Source organism: Mastacembelus armatus, chromosome 23 (genome assembly GCF_900324485.2).
Source record: "Mastacembelus armatus chromosome 23, fMasArm1.2, whole genome shotgun sequence".
Taxonomy (NCBI): domain Eukaryota; kingdom Metazoa; phylum Chordata; class Actinopteri; order Synbranchiformes; family Mastacembelidae; genus Mastacembelus; species Mastacembelus armatus.
The window spans coordinates 8,213,230-8,229,968 of NC_046655.1; the positions used below are offsets into that span (position 1 = coordinate 8,213,230).

The 16,739-nt window shown below is 38.8% G+C and overlaps 1 protein-coding gene across 2 annotated transcripts in view; it reads left to right on the plus strand.

Moving 5' to 3' along the window:
- The window catches only part of atxn7l1 (ataxin 7-like 1), a 28,006-nt gene extending 13,060 nt beyond the window's left edge, over window positions 1–14,946 (plus strand). For both annotated transcript variants that reach the window (XM_026326749.1, XM_026326750.1), the window contains 7 exons: window positions 3,084–3,166; window positions 5,445–5,689; window positions 6,336–6,549; window positions 7,661–7,782; window positions 8,198–8,761; window positions 9,305–9,557; window positions 10,966–14,946. In XM_026326749.1, coding sequence (XP_026182534.1) covers window positions 3,084–3,166; window positions 5,445–5,689; window positions 6,336–6,549; window positions 7,661–7,782; window positions 8,198–8,761; window positions 9,305–9,557; window positions 10,966–10,983 — 1,499 coding nt within the window. In that variant the 3' untranslated portion in view covers window positions 10,984–14,946. The remainder of the gene's footprint in view (window positions 1–3,083; window positions 3,167–5,444; window positions 5,690–6,335; window positions 6,550–7,660; window positions 7,783–8,197; window positions 8,762–9,304; window positions 9,558–10,965) is intronic.
- The last annotated feature ends 1,793 nt before the right edge of the window (window positions 14,947–16,739 follow it).

Sequence of the window (16,739 nt, forward strand, 5' to 3'; positions counted from 1 at the left end):
TGTGGCTAGACCTCATGGCAGTAGTGTAGGTAGTGTGTAAAGCTGCTCTTTTTGTTTTCTCCTGAATAAAGCTGAGGAAGCTCTGTTTTGTGTGTGTTTGTTTGTGTTTAAGTGTTATTGCTGTGTTATGCTTTTGCTGTAAAATCAGAAATTATAAGTGCTGTATAAGCGCTTTTAATGAGCTGTTATTATATCAGGTACTGACTGAATAAACAGACAAGAGCAACTGCTGCTGGGGTTTGAAATAATGTTACCACAAGAAGCTTGTTTGGAAGCTAGTGCTTGTGTTGTCAGCCTGGGAGTGCACACTGTCTTTCTGTGTACTAGGATGGTAATGTCACCTTTTCAGATGTGTTTTCCATCCTCACTGACACAGGTCTCCTGCTTGTTTAGCAAAAGACATCACTCTGCTTTTTATCCAGATTTATAAATCCAAACCATTTTCAAAACACTGATGTTGCATGGCCTCTTTTTGCCATGCTGGGCTGTCTGACTTTCCCAACAGTTTCTTAAAGTATATATTTCATGCCTAATTTAGGACCTCAAGCCATCTTCTTTTAGGTCACACAACAGATAATTATAATTTTTAGTCTATTCACATTCCTGTGCTGGAGCAATTAAACATTTCTGCTCTTGCGCTTTAAATTTCTTTCCTAAGCTTTATGTAAGAATTCCTTTGTTAAGGCACTCTCACAAGCTCGAACACTCAGTGTCTTATTCCAGTATCTTTTGGAAAACCGCCAGCCTGAAAGTTTGGCTGCAAACAGGACAGTGGTGGGGTGTGATTGTGTGTGTGTCTTGGACAGGGATGGAGATCTCCCTGTAGTTGTTAATGGCTTTCTCTGTCTTGTTTTCTGTATGCTTCTCACTTGTCTCTTTACATTTCTCACTTTCTGTCTTACTCAGTTTCTCCTCTCATCAACCACAGCTTTCTGTGTCACTCTTTCCATTTTTTTTAAAAAACTAACATTAACCTAGTAGTTATCTCTAAGTGAGAGAGTTGAAAACATCATTCGTCATGGATGCTTCAAGATCACGTCTCTCTATCCAGCTTATCTTCTCCTTCCCCTCCTCATTTCCCTCTTCTTTCTCTTCATTTTTGCTGTCTCGCTGTGCTCCGAGCCTCTGATTTACACCCTTTAATTCACAAGTTCCTGCTGCCAAAAAGCTGCTTGTCTTCTTGAGAGATTTTTTTTTCCCCACCTCCTGTGTTTCTCTATTTTTTTCATCCTCTCACTCTCCACCTCCTGCCTCGACCTCCTCACATCTCTCACACACTCATACGCCATCCTAATTTTTTTTTTTCTTTCACACACTCCCATCTACCCTGCTCTCTCTAGCTGTCTCTCTCTGTTCATCACCATCTCGTTTCCCACTCATCGTCGATCTGCTTTCTGCGTTGTTTGGTTTCCTTTTTCTTATCAGTGCCTACTTTCAGTCTGTGTTCACACTCTTGCTCTCTTTTCTTAACTTCCTTTTTAGGTTTTGGTGTGAAATTTGAGTAAACACGTCAGTTTGTTTATATCTAAGTACAAGTTTATTGTTGTCTCACATTGCGTGTGTGTCTGCCCCATACTGCAAACTCAGAAAGATTACAAGGATTACAGTGAAGGTCGGCACATGATTACAGCCCTCAGACAGTAACACTGTTTAAGAAAACCTGCTGCCGACTGGTGGTTGTCGTTGACTGGCTAGTTTGTATAGGCCACAAAAGTCCCTTTTTGCATTGGTAATAACACAGACAACTTACAAGGGTTAGATCTGAAAGGCCTTTGTGACTTTAAGTTACATTTGACATTTACATTTAGTCATTTTTATGTATTCAAAAATAGAATTCAGTTTGTTTTACAGCTTAGTTGTTATTTCTGTACGTCAGAGCATTGTCTTCACTAACTTATGAGATGCTGTGATTCAGGAACTATATTAAGTGCTTTACAATAAAGGCCATTGTGGCAACAAACACAAGGAAGACGTTTTTAATAAGTTTCTGGCTTAGCTGTATTATGTAAAACATACATTCAAAAGAGAAAAGTAAATGTTATAACTCATTGCCCAGACTAGCAATATGTTTGACACTCTTATTTTCTAGTTCAGATCTGTTTTTCCATGGTTACCACAGTGCACTTAGTGTTACAATACACAGAATTGTTGTAGATAACCATAATAAAATGTTATGTTCTTTATGTTCATTTTTGTCACGACATTTATCGACAAAGTGATGCCTGAATAAAATGTTAGCAAAACTGAAAGTTAAAACAAGTGCAATTGGGATCAAAGTTTTCTTCAAGTGGTTGTCATTTCATTGTTTTATGCTCGTTTAATTTCTGTCTTACTCTTTTTAGCTCTGATATAGCCTCCACCAACTCTTTAGGGAAATATTTGGACCTTTAACTGCTAAATGCTTGACTATGCTCATCATTTGCTCACATTGTTAAGACACATTTCAGGTACATGTAGTCATTTGTTCCTTTGTTAATATAAAAATGCTGATTTAAGCAGCTTTAAAAATGTTTGCTGGTTTTACTGTTATAGTAACCCTCCTGTTTCTTTGCTATTCTTCATGATGCCATTCCCCAGATCTAAGACATTTTGTCTTGTTTATTGACACCATCCAACTTCTCAGCTACAAACTTTCGCAGTTGAGGGTTGTATTTCACCATCCAATAATTCCTTTCTCTCCATATTGTATTCATTAAAGCAGGAGTTCCCTGTGCTGTCAGTCACTAGTGACTCTTGTCAGGCTGCCAGTATGTCCTGTCAAGAATGATTTGTCACAGCATGAGGGATCTGTGCAGTTTGTGTTTGATACTGAAAGCATTGCTAATAATGTCACACAGAATAGTACTATTAGTCTATGATGGCCTTGGCTGTATGATCAAATGAATAAAGCAATATGTGAATAGACAGAGATCAGTGAAAGACCAGCTGTCTCAGAAATGACAAATTAACACATTCATGGTTCTGTAATGATCCCATTCCTGTCAAATGCGATTTGATATGTGAAGGAGCGAAGAAAGAAATGACCAAATTAAGGCCTTTGGCTGCCACTCTAATGTGTGCCTGTGTGGGTGCGTGTTTTACAGGGAGAGTGTTTGATCCTAACAAGCACTGTGGAGTCCAGGACCCAGAGACTAAACAACCGTGCACGCGGTCCCTGACTTGCAAGGTAATACACACACCGACACACAATCACTCACACGCTCCACGCTTGTGTAATTTCTCGAGAGACAGTAATGGTTTCTGACCCATCTTCCTGCTTCCTATCAAAGGCTGTCTGACCAGGAAAACGGCTTTGTTTGTTTATGAGAGTAATAATATTGAAGGGTGCATTACGATCACTAGAGAAGGACTCCAACCACAGCTATGCCTCTGTCTGCCTCCCTGTCTGTGATGTGCCTGCACTAGACAAACATTTCTTAGTTAATGCTGGGTAGCACTGCTGAAGCCTTAGAGGGCCTGCTCTACCATTGATGAGGTAATTATAGATGTTGAATGAGGCTACAACATCTTTCAGTAGTGATACTTTATTTTACTACCCTTTAATTACCTCTAGCAAGCTTTACTAATCACTTCAAACTGGATATCAAGTAATTAAAGCTGCATCAGTGTGTTGTCTCTGTCTTAGATTTTTCTAGCTCAACTTTGATTTAGCAGATATTTTATGATTATGCTAATCCCTATGAGACCTGGATCAGTGCCTTGGTATCTCCACAGATTGCTGACTAAATTTATTTTTAAAATATTACAATAGTCACTTTTTTTGTTGTTTTTTTTTTCTTTTTTTTTGTTTTTTTTTGGTGGACCTGCAGTACATTCAGTCTAAGTACAGAAGCCTTTCTTTCATCTCTGTTAATCTCAGAAATTACTCCAAGCTTAGCCGATGTTTAGCTCAAATATGTCCGTAGGGTCACCGGTACAGTAGAAGGCGGAAACATGGAGATACAGGAGACAAGAAAAGTTTCTGGAATTAATTCATTATTAATGTTTAAAAGAATTGACTTCAGTGTGCCTGACAGGGCGGGGAATGCAGGAGAGAACACACTATCCTTGCAGAAACTATTATCCTTGTGATCTCCAGTCACACCAGTGATGACAATTCTGGCAGTAGTAAATTAAACCTGGCGCATGACTCAGAGGTTGTCATTGAGAGCAGATTAAAACTTTGATTGTGAACACAGTTGTGTCTGATCGCCTGCTTTGTGGTGTCAAATGGTGTCTGAACTTAGTTACAACAGGTTACAATCAATAATGTATCTTAAGTCCTAATTATTTATTGATTTCTGTCATTTCAGGTTTTAGTAGAGCTTTAATATTTGAGACATGAGCTCATACTGCTACTGGGTATTTTCCAGCACTGGGTAACGTTAGAAACACTGCAGGATATGAGAAATAAGAGAAAACTTCTCCCACCTGGTGGGGACATAAAGTATTCATCATCACACATCAGTGCCGGCTGTGCAATATTGTGTGTGTGTATATGTGTATATACAGGACTCAGCATGGTTATAAGTATTACAAACAGTGGTTGAAAGGATGTCTTGCAGATGAAGATGTGTTAAATTACCTGTATTTCATGTGCATATATATATTTAATTTTCAAGCCATGCAAGCAACTTGCCAGTGTTTATTTTAAAGTCCACTATGTATATGAGGTAGTGATTAATATCATTTGAGATTGAACTATCTTTGGCCACTTATCACCATAGATATTTTAATATATGCATAACATTTGAAAAAAAGAAATGTTGCTACTTTTTGCATTTTGATTTTTACTCTTAGCCCAAACTGCAACTGTCAAAAAACCATCAGCATAAATCTTTTTGTGCAGCTCTGTGTGTTGTAAAATAATGATGTCACACTGGGAGTGCTGACAGTAAGTGTAGATATCGCTCAAGAGGACAAAGATGAAGTACTGTTTTTACTTTAGCTTGGTGAGATGCTGCTCTCTTATTCAGCAGTCAGAATATTTATAACAATACAGTATAGGATCCACTTAGTTTCCAGACCTTAACGCATTTGAGCCTCAACATCATCTTTAAAACACTTTTCTTTCCTTAAGCCATACTACCTACTTAACCTCATAATTCAGCAACCTCAGACACACGCTTTGTGAAAAACTATTGGAAAACCAAATGTTTAGTGGCTGGAAGGGTAGACAAGCTTACCATGCACAAGGCAATATTTACCCGAGTTAGTCTGGTGTGACGTGGGCAGCAGCATGGTGCAGTGATTATGGAAACTGTCCTGAAATCAGACAGCCAGGGTCCAGCCCCCAGTGAGAGCAATCATCAGCCTTGTTAAAGTATGTTGGAGCTACACTCTGAATTCCTCACAGATAAATACTTTCATTAACAAACTCTCGCTAATATCTCTTTAACACACACACACACACAAGGGGACTTTTGAATTTGACTTGGACCTTGTTTGCCTGTTTTTAATTACAGACTCACTCTCTAACCCAACGCCGAGCCGTTCCAGGCCGAAGGAAACATTTTGACATCCTCCTGGCTGAACACAAGGGGCGGGCAAAGGAGAAGGAGGGAGAAAAGGAGAAGGAGAAAGACAGAGGGAGAGCACAGGGAGGGAAGGAAGGTAACACACCACAGGAGAGTCCTACCAAGCCTCACTGCCCTAATGGTCGACCCCTGTCCACTCTGAAGCTGCGGCTGGCAAGTGCGCACATACCCAGGTAAGACAGGGCCATTACACACACACAGAGAATGAACTGCACATACATAAAATCTCTCTCATAAGCCATTGACTAAATAACTGACAGTTTTTTCTTCTTTGAATTCATGTGGTATAGATTCCACTTTTCATACCAAGCAATGTAGTTTAATTCAAAATGAATAAAAATTCCGGTGCACAGCATTGAAAAACAAAATCTGAGTTCAAGTTGTCATTTCAGAATTTAAATCATTCACCAGAGTGGAAAATGTCAAACCACATATAAATCTAATCCAAAGCTCAGTGTTTTGATGAAGCACTTTATAAAAGTTTTTCTTGCTTTTTAAATTGAAATAAGCATTATTTATATTTATTTATTTGTTTTCACTTAAATATGCCTTTTAATGCTTTTTCACTTCACTGGAGTTAAACTGTACTGAGCTGATACAGATTCATAGGGGAATCCTTGTCTATTCATATTTTTTCCACCAGAGGATGCTGCAAACAAGAGTGCAAGAAAGGAGAAACAGTAAAATGATGCCAAGTCTGCCCTTGCGAAAGTGTTTTGAAAAACTCATTTCCTCTTTCTATTTATGCACTCTATCTATGCATGCTCTACTCGTTTTTTTTTTATTCATCTCTCTATATTTCTCATATATCCACTCCAGGGTTCCAGGTAGTTCTACCACCTCCACTTCCAGTCCTCTGCCCCCAGCACCAGTCCCTGCCACAGCCCCTAACCCAGAGTCATCTCCTCACAGCTGGGTTACAGCTCCAGGAGATTGTGGTCACCTTTCCAGTGATTCTGGAGACGCAGAGACTCCAGAGGATTCTGACAGACCTGCCTTTCACTGCTCCAATCACCATCCACAGCCTTTAGGGGTAAATACTTTGGCTACAAAAGGGTGCACGAACAGACGTTTTCATACTCCATAACCTCAGGACATTAAAAACACATTCACACAATATTCACCTTTACCCCATAGGGTCTGCTTTAATATGCTATTTAGAAGAGTGATTTTTGTTGGTAAGGACTGTGTGTTAGTCTGATTTTGTGGGAAGGGGAAGTAGCTAGTCTGGCTCTGTCCAGTGTTTTTAAAAGCTCTAAACATCCATAATTAACACACTCTATCTTGTTTGTTTAATGCACACAAAACAAAAAGTGCAATAGCAAGAAGTTGTCATTTTGTAGAGTGTTATGTACTGGACTGTTTCTTGGTTGAAAATGGGAACGAGTTTTGTTGTTACCAAGAAGTTTTCACGCAACTTGAAAAGAACCAATAGATTTTTTGCAAAAAATGTCAAATACATTCTGTAAAATGGCAAGTGCCCATGAGATAATTAAAGCATATAGTTAGTTTTGTGTATAAAAAACAAATGCATCCGAGTATAGTTTCATTTCATTTCATGGTTTTCTGTAGTTTGAATAAATCTATAGGAAATAGACTTCTTCCAAGCAAAACTGATCACCTCTGAAAGGCAGAACTTGAAAGCAGTACAAAGCTGCTTTCAAGACCCAAAATGTGATAACAGGAAGGCTACATGACTGTGTTTCCTGTCTAATTTAATTGTACATTATGTTATTACTAAACCAGTGAAATCAAGTTTCACCTGCCCTCTGTACTAAATGGGGGAAAGACAAGTTTTCAGTTTAAACTAATGATTGCTTGTGGTGGATCAATTTAAATAAGTGTTAATTCTCTTCGTCATCTGTTCCTTTCATCTCTCTCTCTTCTGTCATTTGATGCCTCTTTTACTCCACATCCTGCTTTGTTTCTGCCCGCCTTTTACTTCCTCCCTCTCTCCCACTCACACTCACCCTCACCCATGTTTTGTCTCTGTCTCCTCCTGCATTCATCAACCCATCTTTTTCCCTTCTCCCACTTTGTCTTTTGCTCCTTCCCGCCTCCTTTATCTCATCTCTCTCCATGCCTCACTGTGCTTCCCTTCTGTCTCCATCATCCTCCCTCCACACCCCTCCTTCTTTCTCCAGTTTTGTGTATTCAGCAGCAGGCTCATGGGACGGGGCCACTATGTGTTCGACAGGCGATGGGACAGAATGAGGTTGGTGCTTCAGAGCATGGTGGAGAAACACCTTAATGCACAGATGTGGAGGTGAGTATGTATCAACGTACACTTTCTTTGAGTCTTCACCTAGCAGTTGTGTAAATGCACGCAACATATATTAAAGTTATCTCTCATCTATAAAGGCTATGGTAACGATGTGCCCCTTTGTGTTTTGATATTACAAGAATGCACGTACAAATCAAACAGGCTAATTTCAATATAAGAAGAAAAAGATTCAATTGATGAAATCATAGGAGGAGCAATAATCGCTGATACGTTAAAGATGCTGATTTACTTGAGAAAATTATGTTACTTTCATCAATTTATGTAAAGAAAGAAAACCATTGTTCTGTAAAACAGATTGTATTGATTGGTAGTTAAGGTTTAATAGTCTGAATCTATATGGCATTGAAACCTCCTTGGTTATTCTTCTCATTGGAAGATTCTGTCGTCTGTGTTCCAGGAAAGTGCCTCTGGCTGCAGAGAGTCTCCTCTCCCTCTCCTCCTCTGGTACCTCCCCCGTCACTTCACAGCAGAGTCCCTCTCCCACCTCCATCACTTCTCCTCTCCTCACCTCCCCCTCCAACTCCCTCTCCTACACAGCCACATTCCCTCAGTCCGCGTCCACGTGTGGGGTGTTCAGCATCCGAGACGCCCCGCAGCCCCTCGCCCCCATTACCACAACGGGTAAAGCCCGTAATGGCACACATAAAGCCAGCCGTACATCCAAAGACCTTCAGGACTCTGCAGTAGGATCTAAGAAGAGAAAAAACTCTTCCTCATCCCTAACTTCTTCTACTACTGCTACTACTACTACTACTACTACTACTTCTTCCTTGTTTCTGACTGTGGACAATCACAAGAAGAATGGCAACAGCTACCATTCAACATTACAAGATTCAGGAGGGACAGTTGCCTCCACAGCCAGAAAAAAGGGGCTTGAGCGTGGGGGAAGCGGGCTTTGGCGCAGCGGAGATGACTGGCTATCTCGATCTGATTGGTCTCAGAGCCACAACTCACATAACAGGTGCGTTGTGGGACTTCTAAAGTTTAAACACTAGAACAATTAGCCCCAGATCTTGAAGCCTTGTTTAGTGTTATTTAATCTTTGATTGAATAACAGGATTTATTTTACCAACTTGAGCAGGATGAAGTTGCTGTTAATGAGTCATTGTTTTCCAGAAGGTGACCATTTTTTCTTAAGTTTGTTTTCTTAAGAAATGATGATCATCTCTTCATTAATTTGAATATCTGATGTACAGGAGGGTTACAGTAGCACACTGTGTTCATATAATGTTCATATAATGTTCTCAAATGCAAGGCTTATTAAATGTGTTTTCTCTAAAGAGGACTGGTATGTAAAGAACCCATGAGAAGGTGATTCATCAAAAGTAGAACGGTGTGTAAACAGAGAGGACAGTTTGCCAATGATGACAGGTGTTTGGCTTTCCAACAAATACACAGCACTGTAAAATCTGCCATGATGATTTTTCTCTTCTAAATTGTGCAGTGAAGGTTGAAGTGGAACTTCTTACATATCAATTTTCCTCCTCTCCCTACTCCTCTCCAGTCACGATCTGGGCACCACCAGTATACCCTACTCACCCAGCAGGGAGCCAACCTCAGCCCGCTATCAGCCCCTGGCTCCCCCCTCTGGGCCCCTGGCTTACGGGGGAGGAGCAGAGGGGAGGAAGAGGAGGAGCCCCAGCTCATACCGAGGGAAGGCCAGCAAGCTGAGTAAGCCAGGCGGGTTGGAGAGCCTCTTTGGGAAAGGGAGTGATAACGGGGGAATACTGTCTTCAGGGCCCGAGTCCCCGAGACCGGTAGGTGTTACATTCAATCGATCTCTTTATTATCTACTACTAGGTATGTTTATATAATGTGATGTGCTCAGTTCTGAATTGTCCAATTTGCACCACCCTCACAGACATTGCTTGAAGGAAGGATCTAGAAATATTGATGTAGCAGCAATGAGGGCATGGAGGAGATTCTCAGCCTGACAAAAACATCTTAATATCCTCTAACTGGGTTTTCTCTGAGCTTTTACTCAACTAATATTCTTCATCAGCAGATGGTGTTTGCCTGGTTACCATGGAGATAGCTCAGTTGTCAACACGTGACCTAATGTGCTAACAGGTGGTCCTTTGACAGGGACACGGGTTACGATAGTGAGAAGTGAGCCAGCTCTTTCTGCTAAAGAAGCCCATGAGATATGACTGGCAATTTAATAAGTGGAATCTTTCCGGTCAAACCATTTCCGAAGACAAGAATGAGCATTTATTCCAGTTATTGCAGTTGTTCCTGTGGGTAAATGTCAAGGTAACTGTACATTGCGGGAGAAATGATAGCCACGTGGTTCTGTCGGTTGTAGTGTCAGTTCAATTTAGTGTTGTTCATCCCTGTGTAAGGACTAAAATCCTTCAAAAATCCTCTGATGCATCGTTATTGTAATTCATTCAGATATTCGTGGTCCTCCTAGGGTGCATCCTCCTGACTTTTCCTCTAGCACCAGCATCAGGTTAAACATAAACTTAAATAAATACCTGCCAAAATAAGAAGTAAATCTCATTAGCTCACAGTAGACCTCAGTCTACTACCTGACAGAGTTTCTAGCATACCTATAGACCCATGGTCTTAAACTCTCAGCGAGCGAGATTCAAATAGATATCATGCTATATAAACAGGCATTCTCAATGATGTCCATTTTCTGTTGCTGAAATTTGAATCCCAGAAGGCACCATGAAATAATACTATAATATGTCTTAAATGGCAGGTTCACAGATGACTCTTATTATTGGAAAGCAGCTGCATTTTACAAAGTCACCTTACCTCTAATTACAATCGATGGCAGTTTATGGTGTACAAGAGGGCTTTTTTTTTTTTTTTACATTCCCTGAGGGAACAACAATAGCTTTATTACTGATATGGCAGTAATAGATCAGAGAGAGCTCATTTAATGATGTCCACCAGCTTGACTATGTTTATACACTATGGATTTGTACTTTAAATAAATGATTGCAGATGAACTATTATATTTTTGTATGTTTGAGTGATGTTACAGTCCTAATGTGAATATTTTGTGCAAATATATGGGTCATGTGGAAAAGGCAGTTCAAGCTTTATAAATCATTGATAAAACTGTTAAAATCACTTCATAGATGGAAAAACAAAATTTGGAATAATAAAATCTAATGGAAGTCAGTTAAAAAGCCTCTGTCGTCCTCTCTGCAGGCCAAGTTGCATCACTGACAGAAACCTGTTTCGTGGACAGAATGTTGGGCAGCTGTGCAGGCCACCACCGATTGTGACCTTTGACCTCACCACTATTTCACTGATGGCACCAATCAAACTGCTTCTTCTCTGCAATGTCAGCCCCTATTTACCAAGTGACAGTTCAGTTCACGTGCTGTGACACTGGGGCTCTGGAGCCTTTGCCCACAGCTGGGCTGGCAGTTACGTCGGTTCTCCATCCCTAATTCTGGATGGTTTTTATCGAAAGCTGCCGTGCATCACTGTGGTCGTGGTCTTTTCAGAACAAGACAGTGAAATTCGAAAACATTTACTCTGAAAAGGGAATTTGCCGCACAGTTTTCAAGGCATTCTTAATAATACTGCCACTGTACAATTTTTCAGGAGACAATATTTTCTTTTCTGGTTGTTCAGACCATTTTCCTGGTTCCTGTGAAAGGAAAGAGGTTTGTGATTGTTTTTGGGAGTTAGATGTTTGAAGGACCTACTGACACGACTGCTGTAGGACTCAGACTTCAGCTATAACACCTCAACTGCCCCCCTCTCCACTTCTTCCCCTTAACTTCAGTTTTTCCTCTTCCTTAGAGATGGAAGAGACAACAACCGTTTTAGTTGGGTTTTATCCAGCTTTTTCTCTTATTTAAACACCAATTTCTTTGTCTATCAAACAGCTTTGTCTACTTCTCTTTTACTTTCTCAGCCTCTCTCCCTATCCATCCCAGCATGCCCATGTTTTAAAGTGCACTTAACTGCCTTTGTTTCCCTTTGCTTCCTTTTTCACTGACTCCAGAGCAGTGCCACACAAGCGTGTTCACATGAGGGAAGATGAACCATCTGTGTGACAGAGGACACTGCATCAATGTATTGTAACGTCACTATAGGAAGAAATGCGATTTTTGTTTGAAGATTGTTTTGTTCTGTTTTGTTTTTTCCCTTCAGTCTGGTTTAAATGTTGCAAGAAACACAAACGTCTGTCTGTGTACCAGGACTTGCATCCAAAAAGGAATTATTACTATGGTGTTGGATTTTTTTTTTTTTTTTTTTTTTGTACAATAATTTATCGTTTTCTAAATTACCATTTAGGTTTGAGCTACAGAGACTTTGAGCAAAAATTATTTCTATGGAATTTTGAAGCAATGTTGAAAGTATTATGATAGTTCATGTTGTTGAAAATGTGTACATATCTGTTATTATTTTTGTATTTATTAATAATTGCCCCCCTTTCTTAGGTATGAGTTAAAAGAGGTATTATTTTTGCCCTCAGTTCTTACTGTTTAATAATATTAATGAAATTTGCCTGGTTTCTCAAAACCTCAAAAACTTTTTTAAAATACAAAAACAAAACAAATTTTAAAATGACTAAATCTAGTTCATTCTACCTAATTATGTCATCTAACAAAGAAGAAATCTTAAAATCCACTCAAAGCGTTTTTTGTGGCACTTTCAGCAACCTCACATGCTGTTTCCCATCTCCATACTACATACTAATTGTATACAGAAGATACTATTGACACAGCAATATATTAAACCATTTTTTCCAACTTATTAATTAATAATTTCATTATACAGGAAATGAAAAGAAAACTATAGACTGAGAAAAATCACTTGTTGCTACTTTGGAAACGCACATAGAGAAAGCAAAGTGGTTTTTCCATACAATAAATTTTAAATGTGTATTCTCATCGCTGCTATAAGCATCTCAGTTTTTTTGTGCGTAGCATTTGGGGAGAGTAGTGTACTGCCCTTTTTAAAAAAAAAAAAAAAAAGTTTGGGGTTTTCTTTCTGTGTTTGTGCTGACATTTTTGATATGTACTTAAATTTGGCCCTCTTCTAGTGTGAACACACTACACGCTCAAAAGCTGTTTAAAATTACTATGCAGTCTGGAAGTGGGATGGATTTGCAACCTTCAACAGCAGATGGCGGTTACTCAGTTGTCATGGAGATGGCTCAGGTGTTATCGCGTCACATAAGTATTTCAATCATGTGATAACGTGGTTTATTATGATATCAAAGGTCAAGAATGAACCTTCACCCTCAGCTGTGTTTTTTTTACCATTTACAAATATGCTAACTATAATGAAAGACAAATTTGTTCACAGAAGACATGGCCGGGATCTCAACCTGTGGCGTCAATATGGGCCGTTGTTCCATCCTGACACCAGCAGGGTGGCGATTCTCCTTTCAGCAGATGGTCTGGCCTTGATCCACATGTGCTGATCAGGATATTGCTAGCTGGGGAAAAATACTACATCAAAATATTACATTCTTGACTTATTATGGTGATTGTGAAGTAGTTTATGTAATGAAGTAACAGCTAGGTGTCCCATTACACATGTGCCAGACACAAACTAATAAACAAAGGTTGGTTTTGTGAAACTGGGCCTTGGTTAGTATTTTCATACTAAGGGCCCCACATTCCTGCTCACCTGTGGTTCCACCCTTCTTGCATATTTCTTCCAATGTTCAAAAATCTATATTTTTACACGGTCTTTATCTTCCAGGACTGATTGGTCCACAATTAGTGTGATTGTTCTTGGTTGTTGTGTTATGTCAAGTCAAACCCAGGTCAAAATGCTTTCACTTGTGTCTGCAGCAGGTACCCTGGTGGCCTGGTAGTTCACTGTGCTGAAAATGCAGCATAGCCATTCCTGTGAGCCTTCAGTATCTTTTAAATATGTACAAAAAACACACCTACAGGATTGGGTTTAAGTTGTGCTGATTGAACAGATAGAACTTCAAAATTACATTAGTGAATTGGGAGATCTATTCTGATTCCCTAATATGTCAAGAAGAAATGTTTCAAAATGACTAAAAAATACTTTCACCTGGTTTTGCTGTTAGAAGTAAAGTAACTTAGGTTTGCTTGATAGACGTAAAGCTGTGAGTGATGCATCCACCTGGTACTTGCCAGCTGCTTCAGGGGAAATAACCTTTTGAACATTTTTTCCCCATCTCAAAAGCATCTAAGCACTAATAATGGATGAATTGTACATAATCTAATGTATTTGACTTATGCTTTTTCCAAGTACTCAAAAGTTCTTCCCATGATGACACTTTATTCATCAGTGCGTGAGATCATCTAACAGCTTCTAGATGAGTTTAGTGATACCGGCTTAGTGGTCTTTATTTTACATGTAGATACACATGGTTTATCTGGGGTACTGGTAGTGTACAGTTACTTTGCCTACAATTACAATATTAACTTTTTTTTTTTTTTTCTCCACACATTTCTGTTTTGCATCCTGTTGCCACCTGCCGTGCTTTCACAAGTTAAAGTCAGTAAACTCAGAGTACTATGAAAGATCAACAGATACACTAGTATATATAGGTGATATTTTACCAGATAAAAATCATAGTTTGGGTGAAAAGTTTGATTTTCCAAATCGGTGTCTTCTCGAATGACAATGTTAGCGCTAAGATGTTTTTGAAAATGCCACCCTGACTTACTGTCTATAGTAACAGAAATGAGAAATTTTCAAGAAAGTTTCTTGCAGCTAAAATTACAGCAAAGCTCATGGATGTAGATTTCAGACCAGTTATACATTGTCTTTGCTGTTAAATATTTTGGAGGTATTAAGTTTTTTGTTTTGTTTTTTTTGTATCTTCCCTGTTCCTTTTTTTTGCACTTTGTCATAATGCCCAGACCTTTAATCATTTTTCTATTTATATAAATGTTTGAGATATGAAAATCTATATCTATATATTTGTTACAGTGTTTCTGGCAACTCCAGTGAAAGAAGATGATATTGTTGGTGAGTTGGCCCCTAAACCAGCTGTTGTTGTTTGTATCTGATCCAAACTGTGGTAAATGTTGAATGTCTGAAAAATGCCTTTAAAGGGTTTGGGGGGTTTAGTCAGTCTCACTGCAGCTGGATCATAAAGTGGATTTCCCATCAAAACAGTTTAACACTTGCTGTAAAATGGTCTTATATTCAAGCTTTTATTAAATGATTCAAAGTGGATGTTGTGTTATTTGTAAAGTTGGAAAGTGACACTGTTGATGAATGTTTGTTTTGTATAGTCTACTTAACTTTATTGCAGCTATCTGTTTTTTGTCCAAGCCACTTGATGACTTGATGTCTGACATATTTTTCTATTGTTTGAAAAGAGCTCAAATGTGACAAATTAGTGCCTTTTATATATTTTGTATCATGAATAAGACTTTGTCACACTTCAGTGTTAAAATTTTACCAGATGCATCTGTTTATATTATTGAAATGCTGAACTGTGTTGACTCCTCTCTTTTGCCAAGACAAAATCTAAGACTTTTGGGTTTGTTTGTTTTTTTTAATGATTTTCTTTTACCCCCTGACAGTCTGTCTCTAGTAATGGTGATGATGTGCACTGGCTCCACTACTTTGGTCCATACTCAACTACTGGATGAAGAGGATCACTCTTACTGAGTGTGGTAATCCCATAACCTATAACCTTTTAGCTCCATCTGCCACTAGCAGCTTGATATTAACTTTTTTTTATGTTTTGATAACTGTTGGATGGACTGCTATACAGTTTGGTACAGATATTGTCTTGTTGCCGAACTGACTGATGAACCCATGATTTTTTTTTTTTTTTAATTTAGCGCCACCATCAGGTCAGGCTTATGATTATATATCTTTATTGCCAGGTTAAGGTCCACCTCTAAAAGCTGATAACACAGAAGCATTATTTGCTCTCTTGACACTTCAGCCCTGCAGGCAAATCACCTGTGTCGGCAAGGAAATTAAACCAAAAACAAATTTTGTGGATACATAATTAAGCGCATAGCAAGTGATCTTTAGGGAGTCCCTTCTGATGTTTGTTGTGGAAGTAAAGTTAATTTTATATTCCAACACTTTGGCAATGATTTATGTTGTTTTTATTGTTTACAATGGAAAAGAATCTACTGAGACTGCATCTGTGCTCCAGCCAGTCATTCAGCAAAATCTCCACTCAGCCTGAAAAAGGACACTGCAGGCAGTAATCAGACATTTGCTCAGCACTGAGCATACACTCTCTGCTGTGCTTTTTTTTTTTTAAACTTGTCTTTACCTGTGGACTTTAATGAAAAGAAACCAGGAGCACCTTTGTTATACTAGCAGCAACTGTCTTGTCCGAACTTAAGCAGTGAATTCCTTCTGTTCATCTTCATTTAGAGCCTGAGCCAAAGCAATTTGGTGAACTCAAAAAATGCACTTCTTTTGCTTCTTCTGTAAAAGCACACAATCAGTTTGGTATCCAGTTTATTTTTCTGCAGTTTTGTTGCCGCTAAGAAAAAATGTCAGGATGATAGTGCAGGTTTCGTGATGGAGCTTTGGGCTCATTCATAACTAACCAACTAAAAAATGGTTACATTTAACCTAAAACATAAATCAAAAGGCTAAATATTTATAATTTTACTCATTTTAAAAATTGTGATGCAAATTGTAACCAGTTTTTGCAGAAAAGGTTTGACCCAAATTTTATTACTGTTTTAAGTTACTGTTAACCATGTTAAATGCTCATCAGATTTGATCATAAAGGGAGTAGATCATTTACTTGCATTTATCTGCTTAGCCATTTTTATTTTAAACGACAAGGTTCCCCAGTGTCTTGTCAATGAGTTGGTATCATCAGCTCTACAAGGAAGGAAATCATTCATTGCACATTAAGTCATATAAATATACAGTAATAATAACATAATCTAGTGTGTGACTTTATATCTGGGGGTTTGTCCACAGTATGGCCTGAGATTTGTCTCCTGTTTAGCCCTTGCAAAGTGCTGTTTGTCGCTGCTGTG